General features: G+C 55.4%; 7 protein-coding genes across 7 annotated transcripts; 3 read left to right on the top strand and 4 right to left on the bottom strand.

Moving 5' to 3' along the window:
- Positions 1-732: 732 nt before the first annotated feature.
- LY79DRAFT_668313 (LSM domain-containing protein) lies at positions 733-1252 on the top strand (the record flags this gene model as incomplete). The annotated part of the gene is made up of 3 exons (XM_060563507.1): positions 733-738; positions 821-1119; positions 1183-1252. The coding sequence occupies 3 exons, from the start codon at positions 733-735 to the stop codon at positions 1250-1252; spliced, it is 375 nt and encodes a 124-aa protein (XP_060416210.1).
- Positions 1253-1637: 385 nt separating this feature from the next.
- Positions 1638-4194, bottom strand: LY79DRAFT_668312 (PRMT5 arginine-N-methyltransferase; the record flags this gene model as incomplete). Its single annotated transcript, XM_060563506.1, has 4 exons — positions 1638-1817; positions 1919-3360; positions 3413-3995; positions 4081-4194. 4 exons carry the CDS (start codon positions 4192-4194, stop codon positions 1638-1640), a joined length of 2319 nt encoding a protein of 772 aa, XP_060416209.1.
- Positions 4195-5186: 992 nt separating this feature from the next.
- LY79DRAFT_588886 (helicase associated domain-containing protein) lies at positions 5187-7711 on the top strand (the record flags this gene model as incomplete). Its single annotated transcript, XM_060560970.1, has 3 exons — positions 5187-5494; positions 5559-7428; positions 7595-7711. 3 exons carry the CDS (start codon positions 5187-5189, stop codon positions 7709-7711), a joined length of 2295 nt encoding a protein of 764 aa, XP_060416208.1.
- A 1394-nt stretch (positions 7712-9105) lies between these two features.
- LY79DRAFT_119406 (uncharacterized protein) lies at positions 9106-10128 on the top strand. Its single transcript, XM_060550772.1, has one exon. It carries the CDS (start codon positions 9264-9266, stop codon positions 9900-9902), a length of 639 nt encoding a protein of 212 aa, XP_060416207.1. The 5' UTR covers positions 9106-9263; the 3' UTR covers positions 9903-10128.
- Positions 10129-10791: 663 nt separating this feature from the next.
- LY79DRAFT_119401 (uncharacterized protein) lies at positions 10792-11652 on the bottom strand. Its single transcript, XM_060550771.1, has one exon. The coding sequence runs from the start codon at positions 11353-11355 to the stop codon at positions 10837-10839; it is 519 nt and encodes a 172-aa protein (XP_060416206.1). The 5' UTR covers positions 11356-11652; the 3' UTR covers positions 10792-10836.
- A 2364-nt stretch (positions 11653-14016) lies between these two features.
- LY79DRAFT_548138 (uncharacterized protein) lies at positions 14017-14606 on the bottom strand. The gene is made up of 2 exons (XM_060557381.1): positions 14436-14606; positions 14017-14375 (listed from the first exon to the last, which is right to left on the bottom strand). Exons 1-2 carry the CDS (start codon positions 14437-14439, stop codon positions 14158-14160), a joined length of 222 nt encoding a protein of 73 aa, XP_060416205.1. The 5' UTR covers positions 14440-14606; the 3' UTR covers positions 14017-14157.
- Positions 14607-18286: 3680 nt separating this feature from the next.
- On the bottom strand, positions 18287-20208 carry LY79DRAFT_119297 (uncharacterized protein). The gene is made up of 2 exons (XM_060550769.1): positions 19779-20208; positions 18287-19717 (listed from the first exon to the last, which is right to left on the bottom strand). The coding sequence occupies exons 1-2, from the start codon at positions 20087-20089 to the stop codon at positions 18520-18522; spliced, it is 1509 nt and encodes a 502-aa protein (XP_060416204.1). The 5' UTR covers positions 20090-20208; the 3' UTR covers positions 18287-18519.
- Positions 20209-20306: the final 98 nt, after the last annotated feature.

Raw genomic sequence — 20306 nt, 5'->3', positions numbered from 1 at the left:
TGGTGTTGTTCCCGAGCCGTTTTCGAGAGTAAGGACTCATCGCGGGACTTTCAGGAACGGCATGGCCACCGGGCCCATGTAACCATGGCGCCCGTTGCCGCTGCCAATTGGACAATTGACGCCTGCGTGGATGCTATGCTAGCCACCACACACGGGCTGAAACTGTGAGCCTTGGCCCATGGACTCAAGGGCTCGGAATCTTGAGGGCGTCGGCGACTTTTTTTCTTTTTCTTAAATTGCTCGTGACCTCCAGATTTGAGTCACCATGTCTGCAGTGCCGTTTAGTAACGTAGCGAGTGCGCGTCGAGCACGGCTGGGTGCAACATGACCGTCCAAAGGTTCCGCTCGCAAAAGGCAGCTTCCCGGCTAGCATCTTTCGACTCGTCGCGATAGCCTCAAGAAGGCTATTCGGGGCGAAGAGACGAGACGACGATGATGCAGGACGAAGGGAACAACCGCACTTGGGCCGGCGACCCCAGATTGTTGGGTTGCATCGCCCGGCGGTACCTTACAGTGGGAACCCGATGATTTTCCGACAGCCTCACCACACCCACACACTGTAAGCAACCCCCCAGTGCACTGTGCAGGCCTAAAAATTGTCAGTCTTTCCCGGACCAGACACCACCCACCCCCCAAAGGAGGAGCCTCGCGATCGCAGCCTCGACCGCGCAAACCCATCTTTCCACCATCCACACATTACATGGGCTGTTTCTCACCCTCGAATCGCCCACCATGAGCGTATGTCACCACCCACCCACCCACTCCGTCGCTCCCCTCTCTTAACCATCGTGATGGAAGCTGACCAGATTCTTTCGCGCAGTTCGTGCCCATTAACCCGCGGCCTATGCTGCAAGACCTGTACGTCCTCTCCCGGCGGGAACGGGACCTCGCACCGCGCATCCCAGCCCCCCCTATCGCGAACGACAATGAGCAATCCGCTAACATCTCTTCCTCTCTCTGCAGTGTCAACCAGGATGTCGTTATCAGACTCAAGTGGGGCGAGACCGAGTACAAGGGCAAGTTGGTCAGCATCGACAGCTACATGAACGTCCAGCTCAGCGGCGCCGAGGAGTACATTGACCAGAAGATGACGGGAGCTCTCGGCCAAGTTCTGATCCGGTACGCAAACATGGCCCTTCTCGCAGTCCCCCTTTTAGGGACAACCGGCTGACGCGCCAACAGGTGTAACAACGTCCTCTGGATCCGCGGCGCGAAACAAGGCGAGAACGGCGACGTGAGGATGGACGGTTGAGCAGGACGATTGAACGAGCGGAAGCATCAACACAGCCTCGGCCACCACCAACACCCCCCCTTCGTACTATGGTGTAGTGGTCAAGAAAGAGGGGAGAGGAGGATGCGATTTTCACAGGAAAGGCTTGGAGCATGGACGACGACGACAGACATCAAGTTCGAACAGGACCACCAATAAGAAAGAAAAAAGCCGTCGACAATGGATTCGCAGTTCCATTTCCAGGTTGAAAACCCGCCCACCCCAGGTCGCGCTGCAGCGTAAAGGAAAATCATATGTCTCCCTCCGCAGCACACTATAGAGAAGAAGAAAAAAAAAAGGAAGGTCGCGACATCTCGGGCGCCTTCAGTGCCGTTTCCTCCAGTTTACCTACCAGCTTCGCAGATACTTACATAAGACAAGCAACCTTGCGACTACTGCAGAGATCCGATGACGCCACCTTGATGCGCTGTGTCTCGCTAACCCATGTGTACGCTTCGATAAGCCACTCGTACCACACCCGCGAATCGTCCGTCTGTCGCCACATCGTGACCTCCAGCTCCGTGTCGGCGGGGTAGTAGATGGGTTGCTGTGAATGTTAGTGACTCGATCAAAAAGAAGAAAAGGGGAAAAGAAAAGAAGAAGAAGAAAAAAACACTTTCGGGCAGGAATCATCGGGACGGCGCTCACCTTGATGGGGAAAAAGATGGGGAACCACGAAATCATGTCCTTGCTCTTGCGGTCGATCAACTCGGGGTGCGTGCTAATCTCCACCTTGTCCTTGTTGCCGGTCTGTGGCGCGTAGAGGACCGACTCGAAGTAGCCGGCCAAGCCGTGGATGACACCCCTCGTGCGGCAGACGAACGTGAGATGGGCGAAGCGCGAGTTGTGGTCGTTGGCGCCGACGGCACCGGCCATGCTTCCGCCTCCGCCGCCCATGACGCCGCCGGCGCGCCTCGTCTCGATCTGCTTCAGCGTAGCCTCGGGCACGGGGTGGGAGAACTCCCACGTCTGCTGGAAGCGGGGGTGATCGGGCACGCGGACGGCGGCGAAGTCGAGGGCGAAGAGACGCACGACCCAGGGGGTGTCGAAGGCGTTGGGCTCCGTCGGCACCCTGGTGAGGAGGTCGGCGTGGATGCGCGGCGTCGCAATGGGGCTCAGGTGCGCCGTGTACGACTCTGGGATCGAGATTCCGCCGGGGGCCAGGACGTGCTGGACGCCGTCCAGGCACTCGGGCGAGAGCTCGTTGTCGGCAAAGGAGCCGAGGAGCTCCGACACCAGGATGTCGACCTTGCCGTAGACGGGGTTGTTGTCGGGCGTGCCGGAGATGAGAGGGCCCTTCCACGAACGCATGTCCGTCTTGACAACCGTGACCTTGCCGCCCCAGATCATTTCGTTCTGTCTCAGGAGGTAGACGTAAGCGTTGGGGTTCTTCTCCACGGCCCAGACCTGGACGGGTACGCCCGTTGCCTCGCTGGCCTTGAGGGCCCTCGTCACGAGTGGTCCACGGCCAGAGCCGACAACGGCAATGACAACGGCGCCGTTCTGCGAAGAGGTGGCTCGGCCCAGCTGGTGCCACTCGGCCAGCGCCTCGGTGCAGGCGGCCTCGTACTGGTTGTACTTGACCGGGTCTCCCTCAAAGACCTCATACGTGGCCGACTCGAGGTTGTCGGACAAGGGCTGCAGGGGCGACTGAAGCCAGTCTTGGAAGCTCGTGAGCGTCGTCTGTTCCAGGTATGACAGCGGTCGCTGCTGCGTCTCGAGCCACTTGAGGTAGGCGACATAAGCGCGGAAAGACTTGAGCGAGTTTGTCGTCAGCTGGGCCGACGAGTCGCCTAGAGCGGGGAAGTCGGCGGCAGTAGGGAGAGCCTGGTTCGTTAAGCTGACGGCCTGGAGCTGGGCTTCGGCGGTCAAGGAGGCAGGGTCCGGGCCGACGTCGCTGAGCAGAAGCCAGGGGGAGTTCTTCAGGCGCATGTAGTTGAAGATCATGTCCTGGTGGGCTCTGGGCAGGGCAGGGTGGCCGGTCTTGTTCTTCTGGAAGGCGTTTCCGCCAAGAGACAGGAAGTGCAGGGGCTCGGCAAACCACCTGTCCTGGAGGGCCTTCTCGGGCAAGGCTCTAGGAATACGGATGGCTGTCGGCATTAGCAGCCGCATATCGTGCATAACACAAAGGTCATATCTTACCGACGTAGAGACGCATGCTGTATTCACACATGGTGCGGACGGAATGCCAAGAGTCCCAGGTGCTGTAGATGTCAATCTCCTTGCTCTCCTCAGGGTGAGGCACGTCAGAAAGGGCGGAGAGCAGCTCGGCCGTCTCCTCCAGACCAGGCTCGCGGTACATGGGAATGTGGATGATGAAGTTGAGGCGCGAGGCAATGGTCATGGCCTCCTGGACAGCTCGACCGTACTGGGCGATGCCCAGATTTCCTCCATTCTTGGATGCGTCTCTCCTGGGGCCAGGAATGACGATGCTTCGCACGCCGCAGAAATTGGCATAGGCAATTTCGAGGTTGAGGACCTGCCTCGAGACGCTGGCGACGACAGGGTCGGTCGAGGCCAAATCGATCCAGGGGCTGGCGTAGGCGATGTAAGTGGTGACTGCGTGGCTGGGGAACAGAGAGGTGTCCTTGGGGGTCAAAGGAGGAACAACGGCATCTGCCAAAGAAACGGTGTTTTCCTTTGCCTTTGCGAGGTGTTCAGAGACGAGGTCCTTGACACGAGCATGGAAGTGCTTATTGGTAATGGGTGCTGTCACGAAGCTGACCTGAAGTGGGGGTTGTGAGTGAGTGAGTGAGTGAGTGTGTGTGTGTGTGAGAGAGAGGGAAAATTCAGGGTCAAGGGTCACTTACACCAGTGTTCAGGATTTGGCCGTACTGGAGGTCATCGAGGGGCTGATCTCTGTTGGAATCATGCTGACCGAGGCTGAAAACAGGCCTGATCTGGTTGATATTGGCGCCGTCCATGGTTGACTCGGGCACGTTGGTTGTGCAGCTTCGAGATAGTGGTGTAAATGCTTGGCGCACAAATTACACACAACTGGGAGGGGGGGCTATGCAAAAAGCAGCACCTGTCGGGTTGAAACCTGGTGCTTCGGCAAGGAAGAAACAGAGAAGAGAGAAAGAAAGAAAGAGCGACGTGATCAGCACTTCATGCTTGACGGGCTGCTCGTCAAGTCTAGAAATTTCAGAAATAGAGACGAAAAGGGTGTGTTCGGGGTCACTGTCAACCCGATGTTTGTGTGATCTGACAAGTCAGGCCGGTTGGTTCCCACCCCAAAAGGCAAAGCAAAAATGCACCAAATTTTGCGAGTTGCGACTCGGTGTCATTGGTTGGTTGCGTTTTCATGCAGTGGACTCGGTGACCCGGGACGGGACCCTGGAGCATAAGGCGAGAGACAGTGAGTGTGTCTGCTGTCACGCAGAGCCACCTACTTACCTACTACTACCATCGATTTGGTTACTTTAGAGAGGAGTATTTTCTTTTCTTACAGTACCTTGATCAAGCTGTGTTGCACTCTGGACATGGTAGATGTACTCCCCAACACACACAACTCCAGTCTCACGATGGCTTGGCGAGTAGTGATTGAATTTCTAGCATATGCAGTGTCAGTCTCCAAGACGTCAAAAAGTCCCTTAACAGTGTTATTGATCGTGTCTCAAACGGTACCTCTACCACCATACCTAATACATCCGCACCTAGGTGGGTGGTCAACCTAGGTACGTACTCATGCCGCCCTTATCTTATCATCACACCATGCTATTGGTCCGTGCGAGAACCCGCCCAAATTTTCCCGCGACACCAAAAAAGTTTCCAGGCGGTAGCCTCGTCCACTTGTAATCGCCTCTCCGACTTTGTTGCCGTCGCTGTCCAATTCCCCGGGCCGCAACTTCAGCCAGACTCTCCCAGTCTTATCTGCTCACCGCCCTACCCTCCTGTGACGAAAGATAACGCTACAATGGCCGATACCGATCCCAAAGGCTTCAAGCGCTCCAGCGCCGACAGAGAGGGCAGCTCGAGGAAGAAGGCCAAGAAGGAGGAATCCGACTCTGAGGAACCCAAGTACAACCCTTACCTGGCGCATATGGAGGACAGCGGCGTGGACTCCAGCTCGGCCTTCGCTGGTTTCAAGCCGCGCGCCACCACCGCCAAGCAGGCTGAGAAGGTCGAGGATCTCGATACCAACGCCTTCACCGGCCGTCCCCATTCGCAAAAGTACTTCCAGATCCTGCAGACGCGCCGGGATCTGCCCGTCAACAAACAAAGGTACGCTCGTGATCCAATCCCCCCCCTCCCCGACTTCTCCAGCTTGCTAACGCCCCCGTCATAGACAAGAGTTCCTCGACAAGTACCACTCCACCCAGATCCTCGTCTTCGTCGGTGAGACGGGTTCCGGAAAGACGACACAGATTCCCCAATATGTCGTCTACGATGAGCTTCCCCAGCTCAACCGCAAAATGATCGCCTGCACCCAGCCTCGCCGTGTCGCCGCCATGTCCGTCGCCCAGCGTGTTTCCGACGAGATGGATGTCGAGCTCGGCGAGGAGGTCGGATACAGCATTCGTTTCGAGGACAGGACAAGCCCCAAAACGATCCTGAAGTACATGACGGACGGTATGCTTCTCCGAGAAGCCATCCACGACCACGAAATGTCCCGTTACAGCTGTATCATCCTCGACGAGGCCCACGAACGTACCCTCGCCACCGACATCCTCATGGCCTTGCTCAAGCAGATTGCTGCCCGCCGTCCCGACCTCAAGATCATCGTCATGTCCGCCACCCTCGATGCCCAAAAGTTCCAGCGCTACTTCAACGACGCCCCTCTCCTCGCCGTCCCCGGCCGTACCTTCCCCGTCGAGATCTTCTACACCCCCGAGCCCGAGCGCGACTACGTCGAGGCGGCCATCAGGACGGTGCTGCAGATTCACGCTTCCGAGGGCGAGGGAGACATCCTGCTCTTCCTGACGGGTGAGGAGGAAATCGAGGACGCGTGTCGGAAGATCAATCTCGAGGCCGACGAGATGACGAGAGAAATCGACGCCGGGCCCCTGGCGGTCTACCCCCTTTACGGCACACTGCCGCCGCACCAGCAGCAAAAGATTTTCGACAAGCCCCCGGCCCCATACAAGAAGGGCGGCCGGCCGGGTCGCAAGGTCATCGTGTCGACCAACATTGCCGAGACGTCGCTGACAATCGACGGTATCGTCTACGTCGTCGACCCGGGCTTCAGCAAGCAGAAGATCTACAACCCTCGTATCCGTGTCGAGTCGCTCCTGGTCTCGCCCATCTCAAAGGCCTCGGCCCAGCAGCGTGCCGGTCGTGCCGGTCGAACGAAGCCCGGAAAGTGCTTCCGCCTTTACACCGAGAGCGCCTTCAAGAAGGAGCTCATCGAGCAAACGCACCCCGAGATCCTGCGCTCCAACCTGGCCAACACGGTGCTCGAGCTGAAGAAGCTTGGCGTGCAGGACCTCGTCCACTTCGACCTCATGGACCCTCCCGCCCCCGAGACCATGATGCGTGCCCTCGAGGAGCTCAACTACCTGGCCTGCCTCGACGACGACGGCGAGCTGACGACGCTCGGCAGCCTGGCGTCCGAGTTCCCCCTCGACCCGGCCCTGGCCGTCATGCTCATCTCCTCGCCAGAGTTCTACTGCTCCAACGAGATCCTCTCCATCACCGCCCTCCTCTCGGTGCCGCAAATCTGGGTCCGCCCGGCCGCGCAGCGCAAGCGCGCCGACGAGATGAAGGCGCAGTTCTCCCACCCCGAGGGCGACCACCTCACGCTGCTCAACGCCTACCACGCCTTCAAGGGCACGGCCAACCAGCCCGACGTCGATCCCAAGAAGTGGTGCCACGAGCACTTCCTCTCCTTCCGCCACCTCAGCAGCGCCGACAACGTCCGCGCCCAGCTGAAGCGCATCATGGAGACGCACGGCCTCGAGCTCGTATCGACGCCCTTCGAGGACAAGAACTACTACACAAACATCCGCCGCGCGCTTCTCTCGGGATTCTTCATGCAGGTCGCCATGAGGGAGAGCTCCGGCAAGGTGTACCGCACCATCAAGGACGATCAGGCCGTCATGATGCACCCCTCGACCGTCCTGAAGACGGACTACGAATGGGTGCTTTACAACGAGTTCGTCCTGACCTCGAAGCAGTACATCCGTACTTGCACCGGAATCAGGCCTGAATGGTTACTGGTAAGTCCCCGCTGCCATCACAACCCTCCCGCCGATTTAGCTTGGTCGCATGAGCGGATGAATTGCACATCCTCATCATTTCGCCCCTCTCACAACCCAACCCCTTGGGCACCCTGCCTTTTTTGTCCCCCGTCAGCTCGTTCCTCGGCTAACGCGAACGTTACAGGAAATTGCTCCGGTCTACTACGACCTCGATACTTTTGAGAAGGGCGACGTGAAGACGGCCCTCACCCGTGCCGCCGAGAAGAAGCGCCGCAAGGAGGCTATGAAGAACGGCCGGTGAGCGGCACTGGTGCAAGTCTCATCACGCAGCTGCGGGAGGGCATGTGGCCTTGAAAAGTCAACCAATCTCCTCCAACCCCCTCCATGGCGGTGGCGAAATCCATGTTTCAAAACTAGAAGGAACCCAGGCGAACTGAAGGGCAGCTAGAACTCTCTCAGACGAGAGTGAGGCGATCGTATACAGAAGTACCGCGACTGCATATACCGCTTTTGCGAGGGCCGCTCGCGTCGCGAGGGGGAGGGGGGAGGGGGTGGATTAGCGACCAGAAGGCCCTTTTCGAGCTGCTCCCCAGGCCCTTTGCATTATATTGGACAGAGGAGAAATTCTCCCTCGCTGTCCCGGGCTTTTTTCGATCCTTACCCTCCTTTCCCCTCGGCAGACCGCCAACTCCCGGTTGCGTTGGAACCGAGGGCACACACAGTCAACAATTTTGTGAGGGGGAAAACTCAAGTGGGTAGAACAAAAAGGCTCTGTGGTCAACGTCAACATCTAGAATGGCCCGTATCAGAACAGAAGAGTGCGGGAACGGATTGGGGGGGGCGCAGGCGGGTTCGATAGAGACGGGACTGGTTTAGAACTCTAGATTTTTTTCCCACGGCGTCCCAAGAAATGCAAAACAGAGAAGAGAGAAGAGAGAGAGACAAAATAAAAAAATAAAATATTTGCCAAAACATCGATGGAGGCACATTTATGGGACATTTTTTCCCCCCCCTTTCCTTCTTTATTTTTCCCCTTCCCCCTCCCCTCCCGTCTTCCCCTTCTGCCTCGTCTTACCCTTGTCCCTCTCTCTCTCTCTCTTCCTAAAACCACCACACTATGCGCGTTCGACGTGGACACACATGCATGCCGCAGATGCAAATTATGATGAATCACCAGTCTTGTTCCGCCCCCCCTCTCTCTCTCTCTCTCTACTCTATCGCAAAGTCCCTCGGACTCCCATGGGCTTTTGACAACACGGGTGTAAAAAAAAAAAAAAAAAAAAAAAAAAAAAAAAAGCCTCGACGTAGCATCCGGCCATACTACCACACACCCGGGGCTATCGGCGGGGAAACCGCGGTCGGTTCCGGTTTTTAATTTTATCAACAACATTGTTCGCGTTGGGGTTTTTTTTTTTTTTTTTTTTTTTTTTTTTTTTTTTTTTTTTGTCAAGGCCACCTTGATGATGGCCGGGCATACGGGCCAAGTAAGTCTTGTCGTGCATGCAGCATACGCGGCTAGTGTAACAATACCTGGCATCCGGTTCCAAGACAAGGCTTATCGTTTCTTTTTCTTTTCTTTTGTTGCTTTTTTTTTTTCGATTTTGCCTCTGGCCCGATCCCCTCAAGCACGGGCGCCGTTCGGACCTGAGCTCCCGGATCCAAGAATGCCCCATAAGGCCATGGCTCAACAACGACATGGGGTGTTCTCGGCAGGAAGGCCGGACTCTCCCTCACCGCCTAGTCTTCCAACACGGTGGATCTTGGGTTCTGTCTGTCTGTCTGTCTCCCCCTCCGAAGCCCTCGGACAAGGCCCTGGATGCGGGTGTTCTCTTCCTAGAAATGCCTGAAATGACATGGTCTCCTGCGGGCGAGACGACGCCCACGGATGCGGTGCGGCGGCGTGTGGTACCGTACCCACGGTCGTCGTGATATCCGGCGCTATCCGGCAGCAGAGGAGCCCGCAGGTTTTCCGAACCCGGCCCACCTTGTTCCTCTGGGAGCCAAAGCCCCCCACGTGCCGTGCGCGTGGTCGCAATACAGCGGTAGTGTCCGGCCTCGGAGAAGGCTGCCTTCCTTCTGCTATACGTCAGCATCTAGCAACGCCTTGGTTGGCGAACGGTGGCGGGCGGCGTGCCTATCAACGTTCCCCGCGGGGCCCGCGGGGAGTGTGGACACACCACGTAGTAAACGCTCATGCAGACGAGACGGCCGGTTGTATCAGCGGCGCGCCGGCCGCTAGCAGTATCGGCGATTCGATGCAGGTGCAGGTACTGTGCAGCACGCACTCGATGGGGAGTGCATTGGCCGGTAGGTGTCAGGCCGAGAGCCCGAGCCGAGTCAAGATCATCTCAGTCACTCACCTAGGTACGGATACAAGGCGGTCCCTCTGTCCGTCTGTCCGTCTGCCTGCCTGCCTGCCTGCCTGCCTGCCTCCCTGTCGACCCTGGCTGATGTACAGCTGTACGACGTGGCCCCGTCGGCGGCAACCCTGATCGCAAAGATAGGAAACTTTTGCCAAGGAAGCCGTGCGATACCTACCTGTGCATGTCGAGAGGAAACCGATACATAAAGGGGGAGGCGGTTCACTTTTTTCATGTCACATCACCCCTTCTTGGCTTGTGAATCGTTACGCTGCGCCACGCCCTGAACCATTGGCTCACCATTCGGCGGGCTATGTCATTCTGGTCTGGGTTGGGGGAGAGCACGGGGGCAAGGGAGACAACACAGATCTCGGTGGTTGCTATGAAGCGGCACACCCCTCTCCACGCCCCTCCCCCTGTTGAGCGTTGGACCCTTATATTAGGGTGCAAAGGACTTTGGGCAAGTCCCTGGCAGACTGGAGACGCTGATCTTGGCCTTGTTGAGCCTGGCGGCCATACAAGATGAGGGGGCTGGTGAATACGGTTAAAGACGGACAGAGAAAAGGATCGGTCTAGACATTCTATGGCCGAAAAAAAAAGAAAAGAAGAAGAAACATTGCCTGTAATGAAGCGGAGTGACGTAGGAACGGACGGAAATCTACCATCACGGCATCAGCTCATCGGCGACGAGCAGGGGAGGGGGGGAATGATGGACGAGTATAGCACAGGGATACGTACGTCGTCGTTGCACACACGTAAAGACTTTGTTGCGACGTCTCCCCTTCCCCCCTTCCCCACTGTGGCTGTCATAGGAGGATCTGGCGATGGCGATGAAGAGTCGTGTGATTCAAGCTTGGGCTTTAAAAAAAAAAAAAAAAAAAAAAAAAAGAGTCGAATGAGCGTGAGTACCGGTAGCGTAGGTAGCTTTTTTGGTCGAACGTCCACAGATGTTCCCGTTGCACGAAGGAAGGACTAGAAGAGAAATAGGAATGGCCAACGTCCTCATCAACGGTCATTGGTTGGACGTCCCCTGTGTGACAATCCCAGGACGCCGGTGACTTGCATGTCAGTCGACGACCTGGCGAATCCCCGCCCTCGGACTAGACCACACAACACGCTTGCTCTCTGTGCCACCCCTTTGAGACGTTTGTAGAGAGAGTCCCGACAGGGTCCGCTCGAATGCTCGCCGGACACGACGCATAGCTCTGCAAGCGTCGTCGACAGACGGTATAGCAGAGCATAGCTCAGCACGGCACGGCACGGCACGGCACGGCACGGCACCAACAGACTGGTGATGATTCACCCGAATTCGAGCATCGAGATTCGAGACGTTGGCGAACCGCGCCCGACCAGATCGTGGAGTGGCATGCTGTCGGCGGGGGCTGTGTGTGCATTCGCTTGATTGAGCCCGCAAGCGATGACGTACGAGACTGGCGTATACAACCCCAAAGACAGCCCTGCTTTTCTTGGCCTTGCTTTGCCTAGACGGGCCAGGCTTCTTGAGAGTTTCCAAGGGGCCGCTTCTAGCCTGCCAGGCGGGATGGTCCCCCGACGATCTGTCTTCCTTTTCTGTCAGAGCCGACATGTATTAGCCCCGAATCCCACAGTCAGCCACGTCGGACCCGCTGCACGTCGTTTGAGGCCCGTCGTAAGAGGAACGGTTGGCGCACTGGCAAACGTCTCCTCGGTCGACCCAATCAGTATCAGGCCTGACTCGAGATACCCTGGCGAATCAGGACTATAAGGCCGTCCGTTTGGCTGCGTTACACTAGGGATTCGTTCGGGGTGCCGATTGGCAGGCAAAGAAGTAGGATAGTAATGCGTCGAAGGATCTGGAAGCCCCTAGGGACGTGTACCCATATGGACGACGAGGTGTGCGCCGGCAAATGGTCTTGATATGACACTCACCTAATGCGAGTGCTTGTCGGATCGTCGCTGGTGCCTGCCGGCAAGAAGCCAAACTCCCTTGCCGTAGAGCTTCTTGAGCAGGAGACAGGGAGGGAAGGCCTGAGTGCTAGCTCCAGAGTGTCAAGGTAGACGAGCCACGATCACAGAGACTAGTCCCTCTAGTCAAGGCTAGCCTGCTCCCTCACTTCATTCGCTCTTAGGCCCCGTCTCCCAATCAAAAGTCTCGGACTTTGTCCCAAAGAATAGATCGCGGGGCTTTCTAGAGATCAACATGGTGAGGACCTTGCTTGTTGGGAGGTGGGCTCCAGGGCGGATGGACCCTGGAAGCCGTGGGATACCACCCACGGCCTGCTTCCGCTGCCATGCATGGATGGGCCCATTATTCATGGTAAGGAAACGCGATTTGCTCGATTTCTGCATGCGTTACGAGTGTCCATCCAAGACGGCTCTGTGTTGTTGCCCCGGTAGTTCAATGATGGTCTCAAGTATAGAACCGTTTTATGGCCTTGGTGTTGCACCTGTCAAGATGTCAGATAAATGAAGTCGAGAGCCATGGGTGTGGTATACGCTGCGGTATAGTCAGCGCAATCCGGACAAGATAGAAGCTCTCACAATCTTCTTCCAAGCTGGAGCACCAAGCAACTCCCGTCGGTCTGGAGAGAGCCACAGCAGATCGCCAGGATGTGGCATCCACCCTAAAGTACACGAAACGCTTGTACGGATACACAACTGCGGGTAAACCCGTCTGCAGCCTTTGTCCGTTGCCCCCCTGATTGAGTAACTACTGGCTGGGGTACGGTGTGAACCCGTCCACTTGGACCGCGATTTTATCCATCCAGGGTGACGGCGCAGTGTCTTTTTACTCGTGTAGATACGGGTCCGCTTTTGGACTGTACTGCACTAGCCCGAGGTGCTGCAGGGCGGGCGTTTAAACATCGCTGCGGTCAGGCCTCAACGATTTGTTGCCCAAGGGGAAGAGATCTCAATATCATGGCTGAGTCGAGGAGGATCTTCGAGGCCATTATGATGACTCGACACTGAACAAGTACGCCGACATGTCTTGAAAGATTGAGGCCGGCCATTTGTTGTCCAAGCCCAATCAATGGTCGTACTGGGAACGGGTAGATGGATACTTGGCTCTGGCAGGCTCGATGGCTTCCTTCGGCAGTTGAGCACAAGGGCCACAACGTACATTGCCGACTGCCTCGGACTTGGCAGGATCTCGGAGACCGGTCGTTACTCCCCGAAGACCACGCCCACCCGCGTCGAGTGTGGACGGAAATGCATGTACATGCTGGCCTAAGCAAGCGTGCATAGTTGCTTCGTCTACCGGCTGAGTGGTACTTAAATGGCAGTTCGAAGCGACCCTAGCTAGACCAATACGGCCGTCTGTCTCATCGACACAGTCAGTCCAAGGATCCCTGTGCAATCTCGAGAACGGCTGCACTTCTGGATGTTAGTGGAAGATATCGGCTGGTAATGAAGATCTCAAACCTGGAGTTGAGAGGCGCCAAGAGCCGTAGGAGATGAGACGGGTCCCGGACAATCCACTCCTACAGCCTTTGATTCGAACATGCCTGCTGCTCAGTTCGATTCGAAGGGAAGAGGCCCCTGCCTACCTTGCCTCCCCGAACTATGCATGTTGGCGAGCATCTCGACACTGCATTTCTTTTTGCAGACACCATACTGGCGTAGTTCTAACACGAGGGATCCTCGAGCTGCCAGCCGTTTCGGGAAAACACTGCATTAGTTGAGAGAATCTGAGAGGTCAGCGAGCCTGCAACAGCGTGCAGGATTTCGAATACCATGGAGAAGATACCTTGATGTACACCAAAGCACTGCATATGCCGCCGGTACCCCTCCACCCATCGTGCCGCTTCATCAATATGTCATATACCTAGCAAGATCTCACCTGGCTGACGGTTGTTCCAGATGTGGTGAGATTCCCTTGCCTGATCCGCTCCTGGTCATGCTTTGTCACCGAGTGTGCTCAGGCAAGCGGTATCGACTGTTGGCTTGGTCGATGCTTCACTTGACCAAAGCTTAGGTGTCAATACATAGTATGAACCGGCTTCTCACCCGTCACTCCCCGCTTTCCAGGGCTCCTGCAGACCGCTATGCTTCTCGCTGCGCCTCCTTTGAGCCTCATGGGGGTTCGAACGCGTCTTGTGTTGCACGGCTTTTGAGGGCAGCTCAAAACAGCATCCTGCAGCAAGCCGTAAAGTAGGATCGGCCTTCCAGATGTCTTCAGAGATTGGCGCATACTGCAGGCTTCTGACCTAACCGACTTGAGATCAAGTTTGGCGTGTCCACTTGGCAGGTCGAGGGGCCAGCAAGGCGCCGAATGGGGATAGAATTACTCTCCACCGGGATAACCGGCTAAGATTTGGACGATTACAACTTTGCTATCAGTTTTCATTTTGCTCGTTCCTGTAAATGCAAGCCACTTTTACCCATAGAGCCAATCCTAAATGAGCCTCTAGCTGCATACGATCCCTGGACCACGCCCGAAGGGAAGCTTTGGAGGTTCATTGCGGAAAGCCATCACGCCCTCTGAGTATTCCGTAATCAGCAAATTGTGAGAAGCTACCATGCAATCTCGCAGGAAATCCCGCTGCGAGGACATTGAGCCGGTCGGTTTCAAGCGTGCAGAGCACAGCCAGACGTAGCCAGCGGTCAGCAGCCACAGTCCGTAACGTAAGTATAAAGAGGGCCCATTGCAACTCGTCGACCGTGTTTCAACTTCTCTGCAAACAGACATTAGCCAGACAAACCCCCCAACTCATTCTCAAAGCCGACCGGACTTCTTATCCTCCTTCGAGTGTTTTCAATATGGACCGGTACCCCTGCGTCAACAGATACAAACATGGCGTTGACTGTCCTGGCTGGGTCAACGTTCACGGTGCCCGGTGCGAGGACTGTGTTATGGTAAGTAAGGTCATGGTCGACGGGCTCATCAATGGATGTTAACGAGACACGCAGTACAACCGATAGAGCTCAAGACCTCGATAACAAATAAAGCTTGGCCATGGATGTATAAAACCGCGGAAGACTATCAGGAACAGTGCCGAGAGAGATCACAGAGCTGCCGAGATTGAGTGTGACATAGACGACCACGTAGACGGCTATTAGGTTCCAGAATGCGCTGAGACTGAGGTGACAGTCAAGAGTGCCACGCAATACAATGATTAATAGCAAGTTTTGGGTCAGTACCTGTTGTCTATGTGCGTCTTCATGGGAAGTTTTGACACGAGAAGGCTGTTTGGTCAGTTGGCTGCATCATAAGTGTTCATCGGTAAATAGGAATGAGACTCCCTTGGATTCTCGTGTCTCCCAGGCAGAAGAAAACTGATGCAGCCGTCCGCGTTTGAATGACGACGCCGTGTTTGAATGACGACGCGGCTGGACACGAGATGCTGTTGCTGAAGGCGAACTAAACAGCGTACCCAGTCGCACTCGTTCCTCGACTTCGAATCATCGTTAACCTGGGTTCCCGCGGACGACACATTCTATGAGTACTGACAGCGCAAGAGTGATATCAGATGCTGATCATATTCCGAAAGAAACGCCGACACAGAAGGACACGCCACCGCCAGACCAGGGAGCTGCTTGCAGGGGCAGGCATGGGTTAGCATCGTGGTGCTACGGTTGTCATCGCCACTCTACCGGTATTATAGGATCGTGGGATGAGAGATCAGCCAATCGGATCAATAACTGAACCTAAAATTCGATTCAACACAAAACGGCAGAGGTTCCAACTTGCGATCCAGCCCGGTCCAGTCATCGGAGGGGGTGTCGTCCAACACGCCGGCGATGGGCATAGGTAGTCGCGGTCAGCGGGGCCGGAAGGGGAGGGTGTGAAGGATGACGGCGACGTGCATACGACTGATATAATGGGCGAACAGAGAAGTAGAAAAAAGAAAAGAAAGGGAAAATGTCAACTTACAAAACAGACATTTGCATTGCATCGGGCCAAATCGAAGAAGGCGAGATGCTAACCCCCTGTCGGGCACCTGCGAGCGGGGACTCGAACTGCTGGAAGAGCAGACAAAAGGACTCAAGGCTCAAGGCTCATCCCCTCGAAAATAACAAAGGTTGTCACACCAGAGTGAGCGAAAAAGCCATCCAAGCGTTGACGTTGCCCTATGAGATGATAGCGTTGGTTCGGACATGTTTGTACCATCCGGTCCCCCAATCCAAAATTGACTTGAATTAGCTCGTCAGAGATCTGCAGCGAGGGTTCAGGAAGGTCACAAGTGCCTCGTGGCTGGAAGATAGGTAGGCAGGTCGGGTAGGTATAGCAAGGGATCTACGGGCGAGAAGTCGGTACCGGTATAGCGATGGATGGTCTCGATTAGTAATGATTGTTGAGGCTCATTAGGGGATGGTGGTTTTCCCACAGGATGTAAGCCATATTTGGCGGTTTGGCGTTCGTATCAGCCGTGCCTCTTCCTCCTCAGAGCTGCCATATGCCACATTCCATCCAGGACAGAACCCTACAGGATAGGCGAGGCTACGTCATGGGTGTGGCTAACAGGTCAATGTTTGTGACAGGCCGCATGCTTGCTGTGTGGTGCACAGCAGAGACGACCGCAAGTCGTCGGGTGTGTAACAGGAAAGGGCCTCCAATGAAAAGCTACTATGTGAAGAAGCAATGCCGGGGTTCAGACGAGCGTTCTGGCGAGAGCGGCCTCGTCCGATGTCGAGTGACTTGGAGGGCTGTCAAATCGGGATGACATGTTGGTGTTCTTGAGCGGTGCTGATGTTTGTTTGGTATGTGATTGAAAGGAAGACAAGGATCTCCTCAAATAGAAGGCGCCCGACCCCAGCCGTGTGTAACCGGCCTCGAGACACCTCAGAATGGAGTCTTCTTTCCGTGCTGCATATCAGGAACAGTTGGTGTGCCTAGGTATGCTCCCTCGACTTTGTCCGGACTATCCTGCGTGTTGCATCGAGCTTGCAGCATGGTGTGTGTGTATGCTACTTCGTCCTGTGTGTCTCACTTTGGTTCAAGGCATGATAGATAGCAGTCTTTCTCTCGTTTGAAGACGTGCTCAGTGGACGGGTGAGCATCAGGTGCTTTTCCGATTATGCGATATAACCCTGCTCTAGAGAGATGGCGCAGGTAAGGGTCCCTCACTGGCACAGCAGCACAACACTAGTGTTAACCGTGATCCGGACGGTTTGTTCCTAGAACGGCACAGGAAGTTCTGTGGCATAAGCCGATTATGACGTGCCTTGCGAGGAGACGGAGCCTGTTCCGAAGCAGACAAGAGACACACTTCGAAAAGGATATCTGAACATCCAATGACAACAACAACATGCCATGATCCCAGTAGCATTCTTGCAGGCTTCCAACGCTTTTGTTTGCTCTTTGTCATTGCCGCCAAATGGTTCTCCAAGCAATGATTAGACCATCAATCTGCTGCCCAGAACCCCGAAAAAGTAGACTCGCCCACACCTGCCACATATTTCACGCCAGAAGCGACTCGTCATTGTGATCAGGGCCAGTAGGGTTACTGAGATACAGTCATGTATGGAACACTCCAAAGAGTTCGGGGGTTATTGACAGGCATCCGCGTCATGTGCAACTCCGCATATGAGTTGTGACGAGGTGACGGTCGATGCATAACGTCGCAATCAACAATGCCAACACCAATGGCAAACAGACCGAGCGGCCTATTCCCCCGACCGCGAAACGCCTCGCACTCTCTACATCAGGGCTGGGTACCCTCGCACTCAACAGCCAAATTACCTGTACACAAGGCGATGCGATGAGGCTACTGATCACGGCCCGTCTAGTAAGGCCTGTCTGGTTGAACCTCATAATGGACGTCCTCATATATCAAATCTCGGGCTGGTCTAATTGGTCCACATGGCATCTCCAGACTATAGCATCCTGTCGCATCCAACCTCGACACGCTTCCGCCCACTATGCACAGTACCCAGCCGATATCGGTCATCGTCCGTCCAGTCTTACCTCAGACTGGGGTAGAGGAGGCTCCCAGACCCTTCCGTTTAGGTAGTTGAATTGGTTACCACTCGTAACTAATCCGGCTACCCACAGCTGCAGTCCAACGTCGCTGTCGCAACGGGTGGCGCCCAGTGTAGACATCGGTCCGACGGGGAGGCATCTCCTCTTACCGCCCTCTCGGCCAGATTCCCTCGGGCCGAAAACGCGTACCGCATGACTCTGGCCGGGATGACAGCAGACATAACGTCAAGCGAGGCAGGCCAACCATCCCTCCCTCGTCGCTCTATCTGGCTGAACCTTCCAACACGCTGTGCCTCACAAATGAGTCCTCCACGCATGGATAAGCACACTAACGACGCATCGAGTTCTGAACAAGGTTCAAGTTGAATTTCCGCGTCCATACGGCTGTGCGTCGAGGAGGTCAGATGGTCCAGAGGTCTCGGATCAGGAGGGGGCTGGGAGGGAGAGGGAGAGGGGCGTGTTGCTGTGATGCATGCCGCCTATGACTGGGTGGGCGTCAAGCTGCAGGAAGCTATCCACATACCTCTATGCCGTGATAGGTCGTATTTGATAGTAGCCACATCATGGCTTGCGGATCCTCTCTGCTCCCCTATCGTCCCGTCTACATTATCCTGATGCCTATCTCCATTAACAAAGGAACGATGCCCTTCGGCAACACCTCAACCTTAGGCCAGCATGTTCATTGCCAAAGCCCATTCCCCAGCATAAATCAGACTGACTGACTAGCCACCTGTCGCATACGACGTAGGGAAAGCGAAGCGGACGTGAAAAATCAAGCTCATAATTAGTAACTTCTTGAAACAGATGCTAAATACATTCTGTACTTCTCTGCCAAGCTTATCGGTATTACGCCAGAGCTGCCAAACCCATTACAAACAAACCGACGGCTGCCGCCCACGTGGTGGGAGGCGAAAGAGATCCAGCCGCGTTGCCCAAGCCAAATGGCAATCCCTGTGTCTTGAATGTAACATTTTGTGGAATGGTGGCATTGTAGCACTGTCCGCCGGCGATGTCAAGATTAGTCAGGTCGTCCGGCACCCTAAAGAACATGTAGCTGTTCTGAGGGATATCCTTGAATCCCGCCGTATTGTAGGGAAACTTGTTGCCAGAGTCCGTGGCACTGGTGTTGCGCAGAAATATGCATTGGACTTGGCCCGGGTAGTCTTTGTACATTGCAGGATACGCCTTCATCACATCCGAGTTCGTGGTGTCGGCTACCAAGATAAACTTTCGCTGAGGGAAGGTCTGGAAAATCTTGTCGAGCAGGAACCGACGGATGGACAGGGTCGCCTGAACATCGGAAAAGTTGAGCGGGCGTGTATCGAAACTACCCAGAGGGTAAGTCTTGTAGATAAACTCCATATAATTCCGAGTCACCTGCTCGGGAGTCGTGGTTAAGTAGTGGAAGTGAAAGTCCGGGATGGACGCGGACCAATTGGCGTAAATCTCGGGCATGTTCATCCAAGGCGTGAAAGGACGGGCGAAGGAATTAAGGAGGCCTTCCTTGGGTTCGTAAATCTTGGTAACACGCAAAATGTCGTCAATGTCGGACAAGATCGTCATGCCCTGGGGAGGCACTAGATACGCAGTCGCATTGCCTGTATTGGTACCATTCGTGTAGATATTGAGCGTTTGAATCGACTCCGTGGCGTTGCCTGGAAGTAAGTGTCCACCGCTCGACCCTGTGGTATTGCGCAGCTTGACAAACGCATCAAAGTCGCCCTGGTCTGTAGTCAGGTAGGGCATGTTGATTGTTTGGGCACCACCACGCGCATTGACGGCACCTCCGCTCGCACCTGGCCGCACCGAGACATTGTTGACAAAGTTCATGGTGACGTTCTGCTCGCCCTGTTGAACGACAAAGATGGACCTGGTCACATTTCGTGCCTGGGCTTGTTCGGTGGCGTTCAAGTCTGCAATATTGACGCCAATGAGGAAAACATTGGCCAGGTCATCAACCTTCGACTGACTAATGTTGGGCTGCTTATAGATATTGCCATGAACGCGGACGTTCCAGCCCTCGTCGGTCCAATTACCATAAGCTCTGCGCAGTCAATGTCAGTAAGCGCGCGTTGTGCAACTGACGAAAGCATATGATTACTTACGGGATGTTCAAGGCCTGAGTCGGCTGTGCAGCAAGGTCGCCATCGTTGATTCCCAGAGAACTGAGTACTTGAGTGCCTGTCGGAAACCCCTGGAAGTACTGGGGGATACCGGATATGACGAAGGAGGATACATCGCTTCCAAGACCTTTGATGACACTATTGACATAATTGCCAATGTCATCGGTGACATCGGGAGCTCGCTTCACGCGGGTTGGTGGTGGCGTGATCATGGGATGAGCAGGGTCGGCCGGAGCAGCGAGAACAAGCTGCAAAAATGCCAGCGGCAACAGGGAGGCACGAAGCAAGGCCATGGTGAATCGTTGTCTCCTCAGCAAAGTCGGACTACCCGAGGGGAGGCAAGACGATGAAGGTGTCGATTTCGTGCGTTGACAGCGCGACGTGAGAATTACAACAATGGAGACACCGACCCGAGTTCGACCAGCATAGACCCAAGCACCGCACTGGACGGAGCGCGCGTCGTAGGAGAAAGATGGAGTAAGGAGAAATAGTGGGTGAAACGACAAGCGC

Source organism: Colletotrichum navitas (genome assembly GCF_030913465.1).
Source record: "Colletotrichum navitas strain CBS 125086 chromosome Unknown LY79scaffold_17, whole genome shotgun sequence".
Taxonomy (NCBI): Eukaryota; Fungi; Ascomycota; class Sordariomycetes; order Glomerellales; family Glomerellaceae; genus Colletotrichum; species Colletotrichum navitas.
This window is presented reverse-complemented; position numbering and strand designations above follow the sequence as displayed.

What these genes read in the sequence shown, in the direction of transcription:
- LY79DRAFT_119406 (XM_060550772.1), top strand. Translation starts at nt 9,264, where the DNA reads ATGGTCTCCTGCGGGCGAGACGACGCCCACGGATGCGGTGCGGCGGCG.
- LY79DRAFT_119401 (XM_060550771.1), bottom strand. Translation starts at nt 11,355, where the DNA reads ATGTCGGCTCTGACAGAAAAGGAAGACAGATCGTCGGGGGACCATCCC.
- LY79DRAFT_119297 (XM_060550769.1), bottom strand. Translation starts at nt 20,089, where the DNA reads ATGGCCTTGCTTCGTGCCTCCCTGTTGCCGCTGGCATTTTTGCAGCTT. An exon ending in ACTCAGGCCTTGAACATCCC is followed by an intron (nt 19,718 to 19,778) that starts GTAAGTAATCAT and finishes TTGACTGCGCAG; the next exon opens with AGCTTATGGTAATTGGACCG.